Below are 23580 nucleotides of genomic sequence, written 5' to 3'. Positions count from 1 at the left end.
GCATTTTATTGCATGACATAAGTATTTGATACATCAGAAAAGCAGAACTTAATATTTGGTACAGAAACCTTTGTTTGCAATTACAGAGATCATACGTTTCCTGTAGGTCTTGACCAGGTTTGCACACACTGCAGCAGGGATTTTGGCCCACTCCTCCATACAGACCTTCTCCAGATCCTTCAGGTTTCGGGGCTGTCGCTGGGCAATACGGACTTTCAGCTCCCTCCAAAGATTTTCTATTGGGTTTAGGTCTGGAGACTGGCTAGGCCACTCCAGGACCTTGAGATGCTTCTTACGGAGCCACTCCTTAGTTGCCCTGGCTGTGTGTTTCGGGTCGTTGTCATGCTGGAAGACCCAGCCACGACCCATCTTCAATGCTCTTACTGAGGGAAGGAGGTTGTTGGCCAAGATCTCGCGATACATGGCCCCATCCATCCTCCCCTCAATACGGTGCAGTTGTCCTGTCCCCTTTGCAGAAAAGCATCCCCAAAGAATTATGTTTCCACCTCCATGCTTCACAGTTGGGATGGTGTTCTTGGGGTTGTACTCATCCTTCTTCTTCCTCCAAACACGGCGAGTGGAGTTTAGACCAAAAAGCTCTATTTTTGTCTCATCAGACCACATGACCTTCTCCCATTCCTCCTCTGGATCATCCAGATGGTCATTGGCAAACTTCAGACGGGCCTGGACATGCGCTGGCTTGAGCAGGGGGACCTTGCGTGCGCTGCAGGATTTTAATCCATGACGGCGTAGTGTGTTACTAATGGTTTTCTTTGAGACTGTGGTCCCAGCTCTCTTCAGGTCATTGACCAGGTCCTGCCGTGTAGTTCTGGGCTGATCCCTCACCTTCCTCATGATCATTGATGCCCCACGAGGTGAGATCTTGCATGGAGCCCCAGACCGAGGGTGATTGACCATCACCTTGAACTTCTTCCATTTTCTAATAATTGCGCCAACAGTTGTTGCCTTCTCACCAAGCTGCTTGCCTATTTTCCTGTAGCCCATCCCAGCCTTGTGCAGGTCTAAAATGTTATCCCTGATGTCCTTACACAGCTCTCTGGTCTTGGCCATTGTGGAGAGGTTGGAGTCTGTTTGATTGAGTGTGTGGACAGGTGTCTTTTATACAGGTAACGAGTTCAAACAGGTGCAGTTAATACAGGTAATGAGTGGAGAACAGGAGGGCTTCTTAAAGAAAAACTAACAGGTCTGTGAGAGCCAGAATTCTTACTGGTTGGTAGGTGATCAAATACTTATGTCATGCAATAAAATGCAAATTAATTACTTAAAAATCATACAATGTGATTTTCTGGAAAACATGCAAAATCGGCAGTGTATCAAATACTTGTTCTCCCCACTGTATCTGCGATACAATAGCATGTTCCTGGATTAAAGAGCAGCTACCAGCTGTCCTTTGATTGTATTTTGAATTAATGTAAAAAAAAAAAAAAACACGTAAGCTGTTTAGCCTTGATTATTTTAGTTTTGGAGTCAAAAGAGAGTCAATTCCAATTACTCTGCTAGCAGGAGTTGGGAGTCGACTGCAAAAACCTTGGATCGAAACCAAAAAACACTAGATCCCCTCCACAGGCACTATGGCAGGGGGGTGGGGGGAGGGGTGGGAGGGGTTGAGAGGGTGAGGGTGCAGCTGCAGCCCCGTCTTGGATGACTGAGATGTAAATCCTTCCGTAAAATAAACTGGGTATCAGAGACAGGCTTGGGCCAATGAGAGACCGGCATGCAGTAAAATGGGCAGCCAATGGCTGCGTGTCTGCCCAGTATATAAGCAGAGGGCAAGGACCTTCAGAGTTGGGTGACCTCTATATTTTGGCTCTGGTGAATAGGATCTGATCCCAAGGACTGTTACTTTTTTTCTTGTCTGGTGTGCAGGTAAAAACTCAACACTGTGCTTTGTATGAATAGCTAAAGCTTAGGGATGAGGCCAAGTTGGCGGTTTAGATTAGTTTGACTTGGAAATATTTCTGAGCAAAAACATTTTGGGGGGTTTACAAAATGTAATTTTAGAGTTAGCTAAATCCTGTTATTTTGGCTTGTCCCTGTTTGAAATGGGGGGGTGTTTTATCTCTCCTGCACATGTAGCTACTTTCCTTTTGTCTTTTAATTGTCATCATACTTAAATGCATAGACTTAATGATGCAAAAGCAATAATGTGTCAGTAAATGTACATATGGGGGCTTTCTGGAAGGGTTTCAGATCAGTGGAATATTTCACAGCATATCTTAGTAGGAGTCTGATTCTCTTGGCTTGTTTGACAAAGACAGATTCGTTTTGAAGAAATTAAGTTGTGAACTGTTGCAAAGTTTTATAAGCTTTGTGTCGGCAAATGGTTCTCTAGTGTGGATACTGAGATAAATAAGTAAGTGTCTCACAATCAGATACAGTCTGAGGTGTCTCACAATCAGATACAGTCTGAGGTGTATAAACAACTGTGGAACAGGTGTAAAAAAAATTGGTGTTCTTGAATGTCCAGCAGTTGCTTTCGGACAGTTACTGTAACAGTTACATCCTTTTCATTGCCTTTGGACATGGGCATGTGATGCATCAACTGTGTCAATAGTTACGTCCAGATCATGTGATCATTTTTGAAAATCAATATTTTAATAACAGTTGAGGTAAATTCCATCCCAACCGAATGCTTTTAAGGAACATAATTTAAATACAATTTTTGGGGGCCTCCCGAGTGGCACAGTGTCACTACAGACCCGGGCGTCACTACAGACCCGGGTTCGATCCCAGGCTGTGTTACAGCCGGCTGTGACCGGGAGACCAATGAGGCGGCGCACAATTGGCCCAGCGTCTTCCAGGTTAGGGGAGGGTTTGCCCGGCCGGAATGTCCGTGTCCCATCGCGCTCTAGCGACTCAGGGCCAGGCGCATGCACGCTGACACGGTCGCCAGTTGTACGGTGTTTCCTCCGACATATTGGGGTGGCTGGCTTCCGGGTTAAGCGAGCAGTGTGTCAAGAAGCAGTGCGGCTTGGCAGGGTCATGTTTCTGAGGAAGCATGGCTCTCGACCTTCGCCTCTCCCGAGTCTGTACGGGAGTTGCAGCTATGGGACAAGACTGTCCCATCGTTGGGGAGAAAAAGCGGTAAAAAAAAGAAAGAAAGAAAGTATAGTCAATTAAATTAATGAGTTGGCCTTTAAAATCAATTGACCCTGGTGTTGAGAAATAAAAACCAAGCGAGGCTGCAAAATGTAATGGTATGACAGCCAGGAGGTCTCTCTGATGGATAGGACCCAACGTGTTGAGTGATCGCACTGTAGGATATGGGGCTATATTGTGAAGGGGGGGGGGGGGGGGGAGGGGGCTCTTTGCGTGAGTGGACAGTGTGGAAATATGTTCCATACATAAAGGGCAAAGGTAATATAGGATAGGGGTGGAATGTTGAAGAGGTTGTGAGGTTGGGGGTGAGGGTGTTAAAAATATCCAACACACGTGCTTCTCCCTCTTATCTATTCCAAACAGAAACATGACCCAGTGGACGGGGACATTGACTGACATTTGTAACTAGGATATGGGGTATCCACATCAATAAGAGTTTTTGCAGCTGTTGTCTTTGAAAGGAAGTTTCTCTGGGCCTGAGACAGAGCACACTGGGTTGTTTTCTGTGCAAATAGACAATAAAGGTCTAAAGATTTCTTCTTTTCTTTCCTCCCTACAGTGTTAAAAACGCAAGCATGCCTTTCGGTAACACCCACAACAACTTCAAACTCAACTTCAAAGTTGAGGAGGAGTACCCTGACCTCACCAAGCACAACAACCACATGGCCAAGGTGCTGACCAAGGACATGTACGCCAAGCTGAGGGACAAGCAGACCCCCTCCGGCTTCACCCTGGATGACGTCATCCAGACCGGTGTCGACAACCCTGGTGAGTGCCACACATTTCCCATACACCCCCTGAGGATAGTCACTAACCGCCGCAAACACACAACACATCCCTGTCAAAGGGAGCTGAGCAGGTGTCAAAACCCTACAACAGTCTGCACAACCAAGTTAGTGCTCTAAGCATAGATCGATCGTAATACCATTGCAATTAAAACATATGAAAATAATATATGCCATTTAGCAGAGGCTTATATCCAAAGCGACTTACAGTCAAGACATACTAATACCACAACCATATATTATACTAGATATGCAGGTTAACCTATTCAATATGCAGCATACATTTCACAAGGATTCAATATGCAGCATACACCACAGAGTGGTATATTAATGTTTGTACTCTGTAGACCTGCTGGCTTCTTACAGCCCCTTCTCTCTCTGTCCTCAGGTCACCCCTTCATCATGACCGTTGGCTGCGTGGCTGGTGATGAGGAGTCCTACGAGGTCTTCAAGGATCTGTTGGACCCCATCATCTCAGACCGTCATAGTGGATACAAGCCCACAGACAAGCACAAGACCGACCTGAACTTCGAGAACCTGAAGGTAGGGCTGTATACATTTTTCGGACATATTTTCTGGGTTTCATTCTCGATTAGGTGTAGAATGGAAAGATGGCAAAGAATCTCTACAGCACATAGGAGGTTTGGAATCACAGATGTGTTAAAATGTTCAGGTCTAAAACTCAGTTGTGACCTTGTCTCTGTGTAAGGGAGGTGATGACCTGGACCCCAACTACGTCCTGTCCAGCCGCGTGCGTACCGGCCGCAGCATCAAGGGATACACTCTGCCCCCCCACAACAGCCGTGGCGAGCGCAGAGCAGTGGAGAGACTGTCTGTCGAGGGTGAGCCTCCCAGCTACCAACAGCTACATATGCATACACAGGATTGTTCATGAAGCTAGGTAGTAAAACTAACAAAATGGGATTTATTGGAAATTGAGATCCGAATTCTTAATTAATTGGAAATAGAGATCAAAAGTGAATCCTTAGCTGCAATGACTTGTGCATGGTGTCAAATAACTCCATGCAGGGTGATACCATGTTAAGAGTGAGGGGAAACTGAGGGGTTTTCTGTCTCTCCAGCTCTGAACACCCTGGACGGTGAGTTCAAGGGAAAGTACTACCCCCTGAATAAGATGTCCGATGCCGAGCAGGAGCAGCTGATCGCTGACCACTTCTTGTTTGACAAGCCTGTCTCCCCCCTGCTGCTGGGTGCTGGTATGGCCCGTGACTGGCCCGATGCAAGAGGAATCTGGTGAGTATCTGGAACACAGACCCATACCAAAAAAATACTGTTTGTGGAACCAGATGGTGTATTGTACAGAACATCCCACAATGTATCGTTGTGATGCTTCATGTGAAACCTCATCCCACCTTTCTGAAGGCACAACGATGCCAAAAGCTTCTTGGTCTGGGTGAACGAGGAGGATCACCTGCGTGTCATCTCCATGGAGAAGGGCGGCAACATGAAGGAGGTCTTCAGGCGCTTCTGCGTTGGTCTGAAAAGGGTACGTTCTTGTACTCAAACCATTTTGATATGGCACAAAAACACCCCTAAAACAATGGAAATACATGAAAACGCAGAGAGACAAAGACAATGTTGATATAGGGTTGTTTCTCTTACCTCACAGATTGAGGAGACTTTCAAAAAGCACAACCATGGCTTCATGTGGAACGAGCATCTCGGCTACGTGCTGACCTGCCCCTCCAACCTGGGAACCGGCCTGCGCGGTGGCGTGCACGTCAAGCTACCCAAGCTGAGCACACATGCCAAGTTCGAGGAGATCCTGGGCAGGCTGCGTCTGCAGAAGCGTGGCACAGGTACGCACACGCACAACAAAAAACACATCCAGAACAGCTGCTGATATATTCAACTGTAATTCGTCACAGATCACGACAGTCTTACCTTTTACAACAAAACATGTAAAAAGGAACAGAGATTAGCATGAGCGAAAGCTATTATGAAATAGCCATGTCCACAGCTGTTAAGACGTCTATTCATTGAGTCTGTATTTTTGTTGACATCTGGATAATTTATAGTATGAGTAAGGATGCAGAGATTGTCTGAGACAAACACTTACACCCGCATCTCTCCCCCTTTTCCCTGCTCTCTCCAGGTGGCGTGGACACCGCCTCCGTGGGTGGAGTGTTCGACATCTCCAACGCTGACCGTCTGGGCTCCTCCGAGGTGGACCAGGTCCAGATGGTGGTGGATGGGGTCAAGCTCATGGTGGAGATGGAGAAGAAGCTGGAGAAGGGAGAGGCCATCGACGGCATGATCCCCGCCCAGAAGTAAAGAGTTGTTGACGTCGCTATTCGTCTTTTGTTTTTCTATTGTCAAGTCATGTGCAATCGAGCCAACCAACCGGCGCGAAGAAGAAACTGATGGTCGCTCTAGAGACTCTTGACTGCTGCTCAACTCTTTTTCTTCTTTCCTTCAGCCTTTTTTCTCCTATCACCTTTGTTATTTCCTTTCCTTTTCTTCCTTCAGACTTTTTTCCCCACTTCTCTCCAGTTCAGTCGGTAACATCCTGGGATCAGCCTCCACTGAAGTCGGCTTGCCTGACAGATGTGGCATCACCTAAATTTGAACTTTGGTTCTAAAAAGTAATAAATTAAATTGTGATTCAATAAACCTGGCCCCATGAACCAAAACAGATAGCTTCGTCTTTCTTGGTCATGCACTCGTGATAAGTCACTGTAAATGTTAAATCAAGTCTAATATTGTTACATTTAACAATGGAAAAGTATATACATGGTCCCACAATACACAGAGTTAATGGTACACTTTCAAAAGTGTTTTTTAAAACTATTTCACAGATATTCTGTAATTCTGTAAATAGTTGCAAATTAAGATAACATTGGCCAACACTGTTTTTTTTGGGATTCACTCTACTCTGGTGTAACATAAAAAATGTGTAATCCCTCAGAGACATTTCTTAACTCTAATAGTGACTACCTTTTAACACAGAGGCACTTGCAGGGTTTTCAAAGTGTTGTTACAAAGCAGCAATGCATGTTGAGGCCCACAAATTGGAATCAACGTTGAAACAAAATTGTTTGGTGGTTGTGTGTTAGCTGGATAGTAGGCAAATATTCTATTAACAAGCTTAACTGTCCAACAATGACGCATTAACATGAGTAATTATCAACAGTAAGAGCAACAGCAACAATCAAGTGACGTTCAATATTCATCACTTAACAACAACATAAACAGGAAACAATGACTAGCCATTAATATGTTTCAATATCCCTGGAAAATGTATATTTCCATGAACATTAGAGAGGTAGTTTCAAAGTTACAAGAATGTTTGTTATTGATGTTTCTACAATGTGATTTGACAAATTTCCTGCAAATTCATGAAAGGTCACACATCACGTCAGGGTCTTCAGCAGAATTATTGGAAGTTTGTTTATAAGAACATCAGTAGCTAAAGTGACTTTGGGTCCTTAACAGCGACTTTAGGTCCTTGAAAATAACTAAATATACGGAACAAAAATATAAACCCAACATGTTTGTTTCATGAGCTGAAATAAAATATCCCAGAAATGTTCCATAGGCACAAATTTGTTTACATCCCTATTAGTGAGCATTTCTCCTTTGCCAAGATAATCCATCCACCTGACAGGTGTGGCATATCAAGAAGCTGATTAAACAGAATGCTCATAACACAGGTGGACCTTGTGCTGGGGACAATAAAAGGCCATTCTAAAATATGTAGTTTTGTCACACAACACAATGCCACAGATGTCTCATGCTGACCGCAGCAATGTCCACCAGATCTGTTGCCAGAAAATTTGATGTTCATTTTTCTACCATAAATTGCCTCCAATGTCGTTTTAGAGAATTTGGCAGTACGTCCAACCGGCCTCACAACCGCAGACCACGTGTAACCACGCCAGCCAAGGACCTCCACATACGGCTTCTTCACCTGCGGGATCATCTGAGACCAGACACCCGGACAGCTGAATTTGCACAACCGAAGAATTTCTGCACAAACTGTCAGAAAACGTCTCAGGGATGCTCATCTGCATGCTTGTCGTCCTCACCAGAGTCTTGATCTGACTGCAGTTCGGCGTTGAAACTGACTTCAGTGGGCAAATGCTCACCTTCGATGGCCACTAGCACGCTGGAGATATGTGCTCTTCACGTAAGAATCCCGGTTTCAACTTTACCGGGCAGATTGTGAACAAAGTGCCCCATGGTGTCGATGGGGTTATGCTATAGGCAGGCATAAGCTACGGACAACGAACACAATTGCATTTTATCAATGGCAATTTGAATGCACAGAGATACCGTGACGAGATCCTGAGGCCCATTGTCGTGCCATTCATCCGCCGCCATCACCTCATGTTTCAGCATGATAATGCACGTCCCCATATCGCAAGGATCTGTACACAAAATGTCCCAGTTCTTCCATGGCTTGCCTATACACCAGACATATCACCCATTGAGCATGTTTGGGATGCTCTGGGTCGACATGTACTGGCCTGTTCCAGTTCCGGCCAATATCCAGCAACTTCGCACAGCCATTGAAGAGGAGTGGGACAACATTCCACAGGTCACAATCAACAGCCTGATCAACTCTATGCGAAGGAGATGTGTCGCGCTGCATGAGGCAAATGGTGGTCACACCAGATACTGACTGGTTTTCTTATCCATGCCCCTACTTTTTTTTTAAAGGTATCTGTAACCAACTGATACATATCTGTATTCACAGTCATGTGAAATCCATAGATTAGGGCCTAATGAATTTATTTCAACTTACTGATTTCCTTATATGAACTGTAATTGAGTAAAATCGTTGACATTTTTGCTTGTTGCATTTATATTTTTGTTCAGTGTAAATACCATTTATTATTATTATTATTATTATTATTATTATTATTATTATTTGGTGAAGTTAACAGAACGTTCCCACAACATTAGGTTACATGAGCCTTTATGAAAACTTTGGTTTGCATTACGCTATTAAAATGACATACAGTGCCGTGAAAAAGTATTTGCCCCCTTTCTGAAATGTTCTATTTTTGCATATTTCTGATACTGAATGTTATCAGATCTTCAACCAAAACCTAATATTAGATAAAGGGAACCTGAGTTTACAAATAACAGAACAAAATGGATACTTTTTTATTTATTTAATTAACAAAGTTATACAACACCCAATTCCCCTGTGTGAAAAAGTAATTGCCCCCTTACACTCAATAACTGGTTGTGCCACCATTAGCTGCAATGACTCCAACCAAACACTTCCTGTAGTTGTTGATCAGTCTCTCACGTCGCTGTGGAGGAGTTTTGGCCCACTCTTCCATGCAGAACTGCTTTAACTCAGCGACATTTGTAGGTTTTCAAGCATGAACTGCTCATTTGAAGTCCTGCCACAACATCTCAATTGGGATTAGGTCTGGACTTTGACTAGGCCATTCCAAAACTTCAAATTTGTTGCTTTTTAGCCATTTTCATGTGGACTTGATTTTGTGTTTTGGATCATTGTCTTACTGCATGACCCAGCTGCGCTTCAGCTTCAGCTCACAGACGGATGGCCTGACATTCTCCAGTAGAATTCTCTGATACAGAGCAGAATTCATGGTTCCTTCTATTAAGGTAAGTCGTCCAGGTCCTCAGGCAGCAAACCATCCCCAAACCATCACACTACCACCACCATGCTTGACCGTTGGTATGAGGTTCTTACTGTGGAATGCAGGGTTTGGTTTTCGCCAGGCATAATGGGACCCATGTCATCCAAAAAGTTATATTTTTTAATCATCTGTCCATATAAATTTTTTTCAAGAGTCATGATGATCATCCAGGTGCTTCCAGGTGCTTTTTGGCAAACTTGAGTCAACTTTATGGACGACATGGTAATTCTGGGGATGTTCTCTCTGACATAAATGTAAAGAAAACATTCCTGCAACTTACAGAAAAATTGACAAACATAGGTCAGTGACTTGCTTCAGCTGTCCAAAAGTATTTTTATGGTAGTGGTCGTGGAAGAATTTTAGAAATGTAAATTGTTAGTGTTGAAAAATTAAAGCTAGTGCAGAAGTAGTAACAATATTTGTAGAAATGGGATAGTAGCCTTTAGTGGAATAGTAACAGTATAAGTAGTGAATGCAGTGGTAGTGGACACTTATGTACCGGGTAGACAAGTAGCCATTGGCTGGCCATTTCTGCACCATGTTTGGTATGCTCTTCCCCATGACTGGATCCCCTATAGAGGAGAACAATACAAGGAGTCCTACAAAATGTGGAAAAAAAGAAATGTGGAAAAAATGTATAAATTACAGTTTAATAATATGTACAGTGCATTCGGGAAATATTCAGACCCCTTGACTTTTTCTCACATTTTTTTACATTGCAGCCTTATTCTAAAATGGATTAAATACAAAATATTCCTCATCAATCTACACACAATACCCCATAATAACAAAGCGAAAATAGGTTTTTAGAAATTCTTACACATGTATTAAAAACAGAAATACCTTATTTACATTTTTACAACTTAATTGGAAAGGTACACACCTGTCTTTATAAGGTCCCACAGTTGACAGTGCATGTCAGAGCAAAAACCAAGCCATGAGGTCGAAAGAATTGTCCATAGAGCTCCGAGACAGGATTGTGTCGAGGCACAGATCTGGGGAAGGGTACCAAAACATTTCTGCAGCATTGAAGGTCCCCAAGAACCCCGTGGCCTCCATCATTCTTAAATGGAATAAGTTTTGAACCACCAAGACTCTTCCTAGAGCTGGCCGCACGGCCAAACTGAGCAATCGGGGAGAAGGTCCTTGGTCAGGGAGGTGACCAAGAACCCGATGGTCAATCTGACAGAGCTCAAGAGTTCCTCTGTGGAGATGGAAGAACCTTCCAGAAGAACAACCATATCTGCAGCACTCCACCAATCAGGCCTTCATGGTAGAGTGGCCAGATGGAATCCACTCCTCAGTAAAAGGCACGACAACCTGCTTGGAGTTTGCCAAAAGGCACCTAAAGGACTCTCAAACCATTAAGAAACTAGATTCTCTGGTCAGATGAAACCAAGATTGAACTATTTTGCCTGAATACCAAGCGTCACGTCTGGAGGAAACCTGGTACCATCCCTACGGCGAAGCATGGTGGTGGCAGCATCATGCTGTGGGGATGTTTTTCAGCGGCAGGGACTGGGAGTAAGAAGAGCTTGAGAAGATCTGCAGAGAAGAATGGGAGAAACTCCCCATATACAGGTGTGCCAAGCTTGTAGCGTCATACCCAAGAAGACTCAAGGCTGTAATTGCTGCCATAGGTGCTTCAACAAAGTACTGAGTAAAAGGGTCTGAATACTTATGTAAATGTGTTTTCCATTTTTTTTATATACATTTGCAAAAATTTCTAAAAACCTGTTTTTGCTTTGTCATCGTGGTGTATTTTGTGTAGATTTATGAGGGGAAAAACCAATTTAATCCATTTTAGAATACGACTGTAACGTAACAAAATGTTGAAAAAGTGAAGGGGTCTGAATACTTTCTGAATTCTTTTTTAAATGCTGATGTTTGGTTGAGCTGTCAACTGAAGACAACTCAATGTTACTTTTGTAATACAGTAAATAGCCAAAAGTTAAGGCTATCTTACAGACAAATGTAACAGTATTTATTCAACCTTAAAAAGAGTAACACATCCATGGCCACATTTTGAGGTTACTGTAACTATAAATGTCTTATCATAAAAAGAGTGCATTTTCAAGATCACAATTTCTACAATAAATGTTTACAATAAATGGCATTGATTACTTGCACCATGTACTTTTAATGTAACCTATTCTCAATTGCAATCCATTTCATTTGGTTGTGCTATTAGATGAAGCACAGTGATAACACATTAAGTTGTTGTATGCATAAACAAAATATCTGACATTGTATTCCCATTTTAACTTTCTGTGCTTTTAAATGGTCTTAGGTGCAGTGATTCATATTTAAGTGACAACTAAACCAAAAACCAGACATTGTTTTTTTCATTGGAATTTGGTTGTGCTTTTAGATGGTTGAAAGCATAGTGATAACAGATGGGCAATTCAACAAACTTTCCGATGTCTTTTTGACAAGGTGAATATAGGTTGTAATCTCATTGATCAACGTATCAACCAAATATTACCCAATTGTCCACATTGAAATGTCATGGTGTACCCAGCGGGAAAGTACCAGAGCTCAGCTCCACCAATCTCTCCTTTTGACCTAAGGTGCTGGAGCCTGGCAACAGGTGGCTCTGGCCTGATTTAACCATTTGTTGGAGCTTTCATCTAAGCCTACAGTCCAAAAAAAGGGCTCCCCCACCTCCAAATTCCCAATGTAACCCCTATTTGAAACTTGACTAGGAAAGGGGTAAGGGTTGAGGAGGAAGGGTGACCCTAGGGGAGGGGTGAGGTTTGAGGAGTAGGAATGACAAGATTCCTTATATGTCTGTGTTCTGTAGGACTAGTATTGTTCTCCTATAAGGGATCCTGTCATGGGCAGAGCATACCAAACGGGACTGCTAATGGTGCAGAAACTAAAATGGCCAGCCAATGGCTGCGCGTCTGCCCGGTATATAAGCTAAGGCAAAGACCTTCAGAGTTTGGTGGTTCCTATTTTGGCTCTGATAAACAGAATCTGATCCCAAGGACTGTTACTTCATTCTTGTCTGTCTTCAGGTAAAATCCCAACTCGTCATTTGTTGTACGAAAAACTGAGGGTTTGAGATGAGGCAGGGTAGCGGTTTGGACTACTTTTGACTTAGAGGATTCTGAGCTTAAGTAATAGTTGTCAAGCAGGTTGGCAACATTTGATGGTGGATGGAAATTAATGTAAAAGTAAAATAGGTCAGAAAATGCATAGTGGGCATTCTGCAGTGGTGGAAAAAATACCCAATTGTCATACTTGAATAAAAGTAAAGATACATTACTAGAAAATGAAGTAAAAGTGAAAGTCACGCAGTAAAATACTACTTGAGTAAAAGTCTAAAAGCATTTGGTTTTAAATATACTTAAGTATCAAAAGTTAATATAATTGCAAATAAATACTTTTTACAAATTACTTCTATTAGGCAATCCAAATGGCACAATTTTTTTGTTTTTTAAATGTATTTACGGATAGTCAAGGGCACACTCCAACACTCAGACATAATTTACAAATGAAGCATTTGTGTTTAGTGAGTCTGCCGGATCAGAGGCAGTAGGGATGACCAAGGATGTTCTCTTGATAAGTGTGTGAATTGGTCCATTTTCCTGTCCTGTTAAGCATTCAAAATGTAACGAGTACTTTTGGGTGTCAGGGAAAATGCATGGAGTAAAAAGTATGTTATTTTCTTTAGGAATGTAGTGGAGTAAAAGTAAAAGTTGTTAAAAATAGAAATTAAAGTACAGATACCCCAAAAATATTTTTACTTAAGTACTTTACACCACTGGCATTCTGAAATAATTGGTTTGAGTTTTAAATCAATGGATATTGGAAAATATCTAATAGGCTACGTGTCAGATTATTTTGACACATTTGACAATGAAAATGCTTAAGGAGTGATGAGTGAAAATTCAACTTTTGCAAGAACAATGTCCTGAAATTGCAACTGTTGCAAAGTGGTCTTAGCTTTGTGTACTGTAGACTAATGGTTCTCTTGTGGATAAAGTGATAATAAGCAAGTGTTAAATAATCAGATATGTGCGTTACAAACAGCTGTTGAACAGGTGTAAAATGATAGCTGGTTTTGAATGTCCAGCAGTTGCTTTGGGACAGTTACTGTAACAGTCACACACTTTGAATGGCTTTTGGAGATAAAGCCCAACACTATGTGAACATTTTAAAATGTAAGCAACATTTACTTAATACCTAATGTGTAAATGGCACACTGCCAGTTTACATTGTTCATGGGGGATTGCATTGTGTGTAATGCAACAGGTGTGTCAACGGTTAGGTCAAGATTATTAATGTGGTCCATTTGATCCATTTTTCAGGTTGAGGTAAATTCCATCCCAATCAAATGCATCTAAGGAACACAATTAAAATACCATTCATATCCTGGCTGTTAAATTGAATTATCCTTCAAGAACTAACACATTGTGAGGTAATGCATGGCGAGGTCTCACAACTTGCATCATGCATGATGTCTAGATGGCTAAATGTTTCAAGATATTGTGATGAAAAACCTTGAGGGGGGTCTCTCTGATGTATAGGACCCAATGTGTTGAGTGATCACACTGTAGGGTAGGGAGCTACAGGTAACTGTAAAAATAAAGGAAACACCAACATAGTGTCTTAATAGGGCGTGGGGCCACCACGAGCCGCCAGAACAGCTTCAATGCACCTTGGCATAGATTCTACAAGGGTCTCAAACTCTATTGGAGGGATGTGACACCATTCTTCCACAAGAAATTCCATAATTTGGTATTTTGTTAATGGTGGTGGAAAACGCTGTCTCAGGCGCCGCTCCAGAATCTCCCATAAGTGTTCAATTGGGTTGAGATCTGGTGACTCAAACGGCCATGGCATATCGTGAAACATCAGTAAGTTGAGCAGTCTTCGTCACTGAAGCTCCTGCCAAACGTGCCAACAATCACACCTCTTTCAAAGTCACTGAGACCTCTACTTCTAGCCATTGTAGCCAAAATAATGGGCAACTGGGCCTGCCCAGCAGTTTTATACAAGACCCTAAGCATGATGGGATGTTAAAGCACTTGCTTTCAATATACTTTGTATCCCTCATTTACTCAAGTGTTTCCTTTATGTTGGCAGTTACCTGTATATTGTGAAGTGAAGGGGGAATGTGTGTGTTCTCTTTGCATTGTGAGTGTAGTGTATGGGGTGAATATGTATACTGAACAAAAATATAAACACAACATGCAACAAATATTTTACTACGTTACAGTTCATTATAAGGAAATCAGTCAATTGAAATAAATTCATGAGGCCGTAATATATGGATTTCACATGACTGGGAATACAGATATGCATCTGTTGAGCACAGATAACTTTTTTAAAAGGTAGGGGTGTGGATCAGAAAACCAGTCAGTATCTAGTGTGACCACGATCTGCCTCATGCAGCTCGACACATCTCCTTCGCATAGAGTTGATCAGGCTGTTGATTGTGGACTGTGGAATGTTGTCCCACTCCTCTTCAATGGCTGTGCGAAGTTGCTGGATATTGGCGGGAACTGGAACAGGGTGTCGTACACGTAGATCCAGAGCAGCCCAAATATGCTCAATGGGTGACATGTCTGAGTATGCAAGCCATTGAAGAACTGGGACATTTTCAGCTTCCTGGAATTGTGTACAGATCTTTCTGACATGGGGCTGTGCATTATCATGCTGAAACATGAGGTGATGGCGGCGGATGAATGGTACGACAGTGGGCCTCAGGATATCATCACGGTATCTCTGTGCATTCAAATTGCCATCAATAAAATGCAATTGTGTTCGTTGTCCATAGACCCTGGAGAGGATATTGTTTGTGACAGTTTGTGCAGAAATTATTTTGTTGTGTAAACCCACAGTTTCATCAGCTTTCCGAGTGGCTGGTCTCTGACGATCCCACAGGTGAAGAAGCCGGATGTGGAGATCCGTGGAGTTCCTGGGCTGGCATGGTTACACGTGGTCTGCGGTTGTGAGGCCTGTTGGACATACTACCAAATTCTCTAAAATGACGTTGGAGGCGGCTTATGGTAGAGAAATGAACATTCAATTCTCTGGCAACAGCTCTGGTGGACATTCCTGCAGTCAGCATGCCAATTGCACTCTCCCTCAAAACTTGAGACATCTGTGGCATTGTGTTGTGTGACAAAACTGCACATTTTAGAGTGGCCTTTTATTGTCACCAGCACAAGGTGCAGCTGTGTAATGATCATGCTGTTTAATCAGCTTCTTGATATGTCACACCTGTCAAGTGGATGGATTATCTTGGCAAAGGAGAAATGCTCACTAACAGGGATGTAGACACATTTGTGCACACAATTTGAGCGAAATAAGCTTTCTGTGCAAATTGAACATTTCTGGGATCTTTTATTTCAGCTTATGAAACATGGGACCAACACTTTACATGTTGTGTTTATATTTCTGTTCAGTGTATGTAAGTGGACAAAGGGAATAAAGGGTAGGGGTGTTCAAGAGAAGGGTTGAGTGTGAGATAGGGGTAAGGGGGCTGGAGAGAGGATTATATATGGTGGGTGGAATGTTGAAGAGGTTATGAGGTTGGGGGTGAGGGTGTTAAAAATATCCAATGCATAAGTGCTCCTCCCCCTTATCTATTCCGAACAGAAACTTGACCCAGTGGACATGGATATTGACTGACGTTTGTAACTAGGATACCGTTTAGTCTTTGCAGCTGTTCTATTGAATCTCCTCCACTGTCAGTGTCTGGGAACGTTCTTGATAGGTTACTATTATATTTGGTGGTTTCAAAGTCATTCAGGGGATCCTAATGTGTCTATACTATGCTGTTTTCTGTGCAAATTATGGACAATGAAGATCTAAAGATCAAAGTGATTATGTTATTTTTCCCCCTGCACTGTTAGAAACGCAAGCATGCCTTTCGGTAACACCCACAACAACTTCAAACTCAACTTCAAAGTTGAGGAGGAGTTCCCTGACCTCACCAAGCACAACAACCACATGGCCAAGGTGCTGACCAAGGACATGTACGCCAAGCTGAGGGACAAGCAGACCCCCTCCGGCTTCACCCTGGATGACGTCATCCAGACCGGTGTCGACAATCCTGGTGAGTGCCACACATCTCCCATACACCCCCTGAGGATAGACAATAACCACCGCAAACACACAACTGTCAAAGGTAGAACTGAGCAGGTATCCCTACAATAGTCTGCAAAACCATTGAAGCCTGCTGTGCTAAAGCTTAGGCATCAATCAATCATAATGCCATTGCTTAAGAGATACTAATACCACAATATATAATATAGCCTAGATTATGGTTGCAAAGCTACCGGCAATTTACCAAACTTACCCGAATTTTCTGTTATGTTGGCAATTAACAGGTAATCTATGGCAATCTATGGACATTTTGGTAATTTGGTAAAAACTAAAAAAGAATGTTCATAAATAGTATGCATTTTTTATATATGTGTCCATATTGTCCGTGAGTTTCTAGTGGAACAAAAAAAATGGGTAAACTGCATTTACTTACATTTACCCTCCATTACACCAGTGTTTACATGTGATAAGGCCACACAGAGGTCCAGAGATACTTACAGACACCTGTGATAATCTGAAGTACCCAAAAAGGCCACTAGATGTCATCTGATAAAATAAAATGAAAAAGAAACGTGAACGTTACCAAAATTCTGGTAGTTTACTGGTAAGCTTCAAACATTTCCAGTAATACCTTCCCTTTGCAACCCTAGATGAAGCGGATGGTCAGGGGGCCGGAACATAATAGCAAATAATTTGTAGACTGCAAATTGACCGCAAGAAGCCCAAACAGATATATATATTTGACTAAAACATAATCATTTCAAACCTTGCTTACATTTGTATACAATCACGTGTCTCTCTTATGTGTGGGAATACTTGGGAACAAATTTCCAAAATGTAAATAACTTGGAGCTGATTTGCTGGTGTTTTTACAGTCTTTTATGTCCAACATAAAAAACATGCGGGGCCAAATAAAATCACAAGCGGGCCAGATTCGGCTGATGGGCCACCAGTTGGGGAGCCCTGTAATACTGTATGTGTAGCGTCCATTTTACATATCACACACTTTCTTGAAGTCTTGCATATCTTTTACACCACAGAGTGGTATATTAAAGTCAGTAAGCCTACTTTGTAGGTGTGCTGCCATCTTACCCTCCTCTCCTCTCTCTGTCCTCAGGTCACCCCTTCATCATGACCGTTGGCTGCGTGGCTGGTGATGAGGAGTCCTACGAGGTCTTCAAGGATCTGTTGGACCCCATCATCTCAGACCGTCATAGTGGATACAAGCCCACAGATAAGCACAAGACCGACCTGAACTTCGAGAACATGAAGGTAGAGACGTTCCTCTGACATGTTTTATGGGTTTCATTCAATATAGGAGGAGTACTGCTGAGCAAAAGTAGTGTAGAAAAATTGTGAATAATCTCTTCAACACATAGGAGGTTGGGAATCACAAACTTGTTTGAGCCACTTCAAATGTTCAGGTCTAAAACTCAGTTGTGACCGTGTTTATGTGTAGGGAGGTGATGACCTGGACCCCAACTACGTCCTGTCCAGCCGCGTGCGTACCGGCCGCAGCATCAAGGGATACGCCCTGCCCCCCCACAACAGCCGTGGCGAGCGCAGAGCAGTGGAGAGAGTCTGTCGAGGGTGAGCCTCCCAGCTACCAATAGCTACATATGCATACACAGGATTGTGCATGAAGCTAGGTAGTAAAACTAACAAAATGGAGTTTATTGGAAATATAGATAAGGGTCATATTAACAAAGTGCTGATCTAGGATACATTTTTTCCTCCATAAATAATATGATTATGGATAGGACCTGAACCTAGATCAGCACTCCTACTCTGAGATGCTTTGTGGATACAGGTCCAGAATTCTTAGCGAACAGCTTCTAGCTGTTAAGAGTGGGGGGAGGAGAGAACATTATATTTAATATTTTTTTCTGTGTCTCCAGCTCTGAACACCCTGGACGGTGAGTTCAAGGGAAAGTACTACCCCCTGAAGGGCATGACAGATGCCGAGCAGGAGCAGCTGATCAATGACCACTTCTTGTTTGACAAGCCCGTCTCCCCCCTGCTGTTAGGCGCTGGTATGGCCCGTGACTGGCCCGACTCAAGAGGAATCTGGTACCCAGAACACAGACCCATACAATACTCAGACCCATATACTATATCTCAGTGTGTCTAATGTATCATGTGATATGTGCTCCCTCCTTTCTGAAGGCACAATGACGGGAAGAGCTTCTTGGTTTGGGTGAACGAGGAGGATCACCTTCGTGTCATCTCCATGGAGAAGGGCGGCAACATGAAGGAGGTCTTCAGACGCTTCTGCGTTGGTCTGAGAAAGGTACCTACTCAAGTCATATTGACATGGCACAAAAACGTCCGTAACACCTTGCAATGACATGAAAACGTTGAGAGACAAAGACAAGAATGTTGATACTGTATATGGTTGTTTCTCTGACCTGATAGATTGAGGAGACCTTCAAGAAGCACAACCACTGCTTCATGTGGAATGAGCATCTAGGCTATGTGCTGACCTGCCCATCAAACCTGGGAACTGGCCTGCGCGGTGGCGTGCACGTCAAGCTACCCAAGCTGAGCACACATGCCAAGTTCGAGGAGATCCTGGGCAGGCTGCGTCTGCAGAAGCGTGGCACAGGTACGCACACGCACAACAAAAAACACATCCAGAACAGCTGCTGATATATTCAACTGTAATTCGTCACAGATCACGACAGTCTTACCTTTTACAACAAAACATTAAAAAGGAACAGAGATTAGCATGAGCGAAAGCTATTATGAAATAGCCATGTCCACAGCTGTTAAGACGTCTATTCATTGAGTCTGTATTTTTGTTGACATCTGGATAATTTATAGTATGAGTAAGGATGCAGAGATTGTCTGAGACAAACACTTACACCCGCATCTCTCCCCCTTTTCCCTGCTCTCTCCAGGTGGCGTGGACACCGCCTCCGTGGGTGGAGTGTTCGACATCTCCAACGCTGACCGTCTGGGCTCCTCCGAGGTGGACCAGGTCCAGATGGTGGTGGATGGGGTCAAGCTCATGGTGGAGATGGAGAAGAAGCTGGAGAAGGGAGAGGCCATCGACGGCATGATCCCCGCCCAGAAGTAAAGAGTTGTTGACGTCGTTGGTTGTCTTTTGTTTTTCTATTGTCAAGTCATGTGCAATCGAGCCAACCAACCGGCGTGCAGAGGAAACCGCCACTCGCTCTAGAGACTTGACTCTACCACTCAGCTCATTTTCTTCTTTCCTTCTGAGCTCTCTCTCGCTCGCCTTTGTCATTCTGTTTTTTTCCTTTCCTTTTCTTTCTTCTGCCATTTATTCCCACTTTTCTCCTGTTCAGTCGGTAACGTCCTGGGATCTGTAGTCGGGCTTGTCTGACAGATGTGGCATCACATGGGTTGTTAAAGGTTGTCATTAAAAGTTATCATTGAAACTGTGGTCCAATAAACCTATCACCATGAACAAATAAAGATGTCAACGTTTTTCTTGGTCATGCACTCAAGATAACTGCACAAGTGTTAAATCACTCTTGTTATATTGTCTCACACTACACTGACTTAATATTACAATTTCAAAAGTGTTAGCTTTCTAACAATTTACAGAGTTTCTGTTACTGGCTAACATTGCTTATTGTTGTATTTACTCTTCACTGGCGTCAAGTGTTACAACTAAACTCCATCAGACTAAATGTAAACTCTAATAGTGACTTAACAGTATAGGGTGTAAACTTTAAATGTTAAACAAAACCAGCTCTGTGTAAATGTTTTGCCTCTAATAGAATTGACCTTTTAACACTGTAGGGTGTAGAATAGACTAATAGTTAAAGGTGCTGTTAGTAAGACAGGGTAGCACTTACAGAGTATTCAAAGTGTTGTTGCAAAGTATTAAGGGCACGTTGAAGCTCACAACCTGGAGTAAACATTTATATAGCATTGTGTGGTGGTTGTGTGTTTGCTGGGTAGCAGGTAAAGATGCTTTCCAAAAGCCTAACTGTCAAACAAGCCTAACTGTCAAACAGAGTTATTATCAGTTTTAAGAGCAATAGCAGGAATCAAGCAATGATCAATCATGCAGCAAACATAGAAATCCATTGAACAAAAAATCCCAAAGGGAAACAATGGCAACATCTGTGAATTTAATTTCTCGTCAGCTCCATGTTTCTCACTTTCTCTGTAGACCAAAAGCACCAGAGCCTTTGGGTAACACAATCTCACATTGTTTGTTTCTGAAGGGGTCAAGGTGTGTACAGAATTAGGCGTCCAGGTCAAAATGTGTCTCTTCATCCGTTTCATTGGCCTCTATTGCATATTACATCAACGGTTACAAAAAAATAAACAGTTCCAGCATGACAATGCACATTACTTAAATACTGAGGCCCTGGGGTCATAATACTGTGTCCAACAACCATTTATACCACTGACAGTCTCTTATAGGCCTACCAGCACACATTGAACTATCTTTCTAAATGCATTTCATAGGTTTGTATTATATTCCACCTGGAAACAATGTCAGTCCATAATTGTTTTCCTTCACCTCAGCAGCCACTGTGGATATGTTCATCAGATGCTTTACTTTCATTCTGTAAAGACTTAAACAGACATTACTATGGCTTGAACGCACCCAAGGCATTCCTATCAGATCTGCCTTACATTTGTGTATATCAGGGATAGTGTGAATTGAAACTTCAATTTAAAATTGCAGAATTTGTAACACAATTTGAATTTGTTTTTAGAATCTGGAATTTTACATTTTGTTATACGGGTAGAGAAATTCAGAGACTTGTGAATTACATTTCTGAAGATCCAGCGGATAATCCTTTTAAGTTACATTTGTAGAATTCAGGAAGTAAAATTGTCCAAATTGAACCAATGAACCAATTCCCTGTAAGTAATAGAAGATGGACTGAAATCATTGCAATTGACCAAAAACCTGCCATTTGTACGTGTGATAAGGGGGATACCCAGTACCATTTCATACCCAGTACCATTTCTCTGTGTCCATATTCATGTCCCCCCCCCCCCCCCAAAACCCAAACTTTGAAGTCATGCAGGATTGCAGGTTGGTATTGTTCTCCATTGTCATTGACAGAAACTGCTTTAAACTAGAAGTACTTCCCTTGCTCTAGCTATAAATAAACCTTGAGCTCTAAGATATATACTATATTCATATATTTTCTATACAGCCATAAGCTGGCTGATATAAATGCTGTTTTTTTATTAGGATATTATTCTAAAAAATAAATAAAGTACCTGTGCAAATATCCAGAAATTGAAGTGTTCACATTTAAGACATTGGCACCCTCCAGTGGCTCGTTGTGGGCTTTGCCCGAGATTCCACTGGAAGGAGCTGATTCAAGTCAAAGCAAAGTGCATCAAGGTCTATATTACCTAATGCTAATATACACCACAACGTTATAGGACATAGGACTGACCCTCCTCAGGTCCGTTAATCTATCTGTCTGTACTGTCGAGGGCTGTTTAATGTTGTAGATTAGTATTGCTCTCCTCTATAGGGGATCCTGTCATGGGGCAGAGTAGCAGACCAAACGGCACTGAGGAGGTTCAGAAGAGATGATTCAACGACGTGCCTGTAAAGTGGATGACAGTTGGGAGTGTTTTTCCGAAAAACGAAATGAGAGGAGGATTGCAAAAACAAACGGACATAGGGACAGCAAAAACGGTTGTGGTGAAGACTGAAATAAAAAAAGAGATCAAACGTTAAATGATCACGTTGTTCTGACTGGTTATGTCACCATGAGCAAAAAGCCACAACTGAGATCGAGAGCATTAACAGTAAATAACCAGGCAGAAATATTGGTCTCTGTACCCTACATGAACATCACAGTACATCATTCATTCTTATCAGGGGGGAGGGTGAGGAAGCCTTTTTTAGCTTATTTTCCAACATTGAACATCTACTGTATGTAGGCATAAGGGGTGCAAGAGGGAAAACACAGCATCCCTGTCACACATCCCTTTGTCTACTGTGTGTCTATGCACTCCCCCCACACCTCACAGCAGCCCAGTCATCAACAGTAGACAAAACCAGTTTGATCTGAAGTTCACCAATGCCAAAATGCTAAAGGGTGTCAGAGTAGAGGCACCACTGTGTGTAACAGTGGGAATGGGATTGGACGGTTGCGGTTACCTCAGAAAAAACGGATTTTGATGTTCACCTTCAATGTAGAGAGATAGCTGAAGATAAATCGGCATGGCACGGAATAGAATCCAAACAAAATTTCATTGCATCACATTGAAAGAAATACGACTTATTCCTAAACAGATCTGGATCAAGTTTTAACTGTATTTCAATATATATATATTGAGTTTCTCTGAACTATGTAGCTTATTTCAGTGGCAAACATTGTCAAAAAAAGACTACTAAAATACTTTCTATTTTTGCCCAACTTTTAGGGCAGAGTATTTAAGGGTATTTGAAATGTTAGTTTCAAATAGTATTTTTAGGAAAGTTTTAGGAGAGTATTTGAAATTACTTTCAAATACCTTTTGTTAGAGTATTTGGTTTTACAAGTAGGAATTCAAATACTCCAACTAGAAGTAGTTGTTTTGGGCTGTGTATTTGAAAATACTCAAATTCACAGAAAATAAGTATTTCAAATACAAATGCTTAAATAATAATGTATTTCAACCCAGGTCTGTTCCAAATTTCGTTCACTATGAAGCCTGACAGCTTTGCATTTTGGCAAAGCCATGTGGTGTTCAAGGGCACAATATTCTGCTGCAGTGAACTGCTTTTGCATTGAAACAGAAATTGCCTTCCCAGTCACCCTTTTAGTCATTAGACATTGAATTAGGCTATTTTATGCTGAGGAACAACTGTGCAACTGTTTCATGACTTGAATGCAACACAGTTCAAGAAAGGTAAAATGGAGAGATCATACCGTGAGAGGTAGGGGATAAAATGCTTAAAAATGGCTTGATATGATTATTGATAATGACCAGTGCCAACACAGACATTGATCCCAGCCAATCAGAGGGCT

At 42.2% G+C, this 23580-nt stretch overlaps 1 protein-coding gene and 1 pseudogene across 2 annotated transcripts; both read left to right on the top strand.

Annotated features, from left to right (window-relative positions):
* The first annotated feature begins 1828 nt into the window (after positions 1 to 1828).
* LOC311136034 (creatine kinase M-type) lies at positions 1829 to 6433 on the top strand. The gene is made up of 8 exons (XM_084170097.1): positions 1829 to 1887; positions 3680 to 3888; positions 4294 to 4448; positions 4615 to 4747; positions 4988 to 5159; positions 5289 to 5412; positions 5536 to 5725; positions 6022 to 6433. The coding sequence occupies exons 2-8, from the start codon at positions 3696 to 3698 to the stop codon at positions 6198 to 6200; spliced, it is 1146 nt and encodes a 381-aa protein (XP_084026223.1). The 5' UTR covers positions 1829 to 1887; positions 3680 to 3695; the 3' UTR covers positions 6201 to 6433.
* Positions 6434 to 16426: 9993 nt separating this feature from the next.
* Positions 16427 to 19688, top strand: LOC311135683 (creatine kinase M-type-like; annotated as a pseudogene). Its single transcript has 7 exons — positions 16427 to 16619; positions 17727 to 17881; positions 18069 to 18199; positions 18508 to 18679; positions 18776 to 18899; positions 19025 to 19214; positions 19510 to 19688. The product of its transcript is annotated as a creatine kinase M-type-like (transcript).
* The last annotated feature ends 3892 nt before the right edge of the window (positions 19689 to 23580 follow it).

This window comes from Coregonus lavaretus, assembly GCF_964263955.1.
Source record: "Coregonus lavaretus genome assembly, chromosome: 10".
Taxonomy (NCBI): domain Eukaryota; kingdom Metazoa; phylum Chordata; class Actinopteri; order Salmoniformes; family Salmonidae; genus Coregonus; species Coregonus lavaretus.
Note: the sequence above shows the minus strand (reverse complement) of the source record. Positions and strands in the feature narration are given on the sequence as shown.

Coding starts and splice junctions, on each gene's coding strand:
- LOC311136034 (XM_084170097.1), top strand. CDS start 3,696: ATGCCTTTCGGTAACACCCACAACAACTTCAAACTCAACTTCAAAGTT. Junction 4,449..4,614: donor TGAACTTCGAGAACCTGAAG/GTAGGGCTGTAT, acceptor TCTCTGTGTAAG/GGAGGTGATGACCTGGACCC. Junction 4,748..4,987: donor GGAGAGACTGTCTGTCGAGG/GTGAGCCTCCCA, acceptor CTGTCTCTCCAG/CTCTGAACACCCTGGACGGT.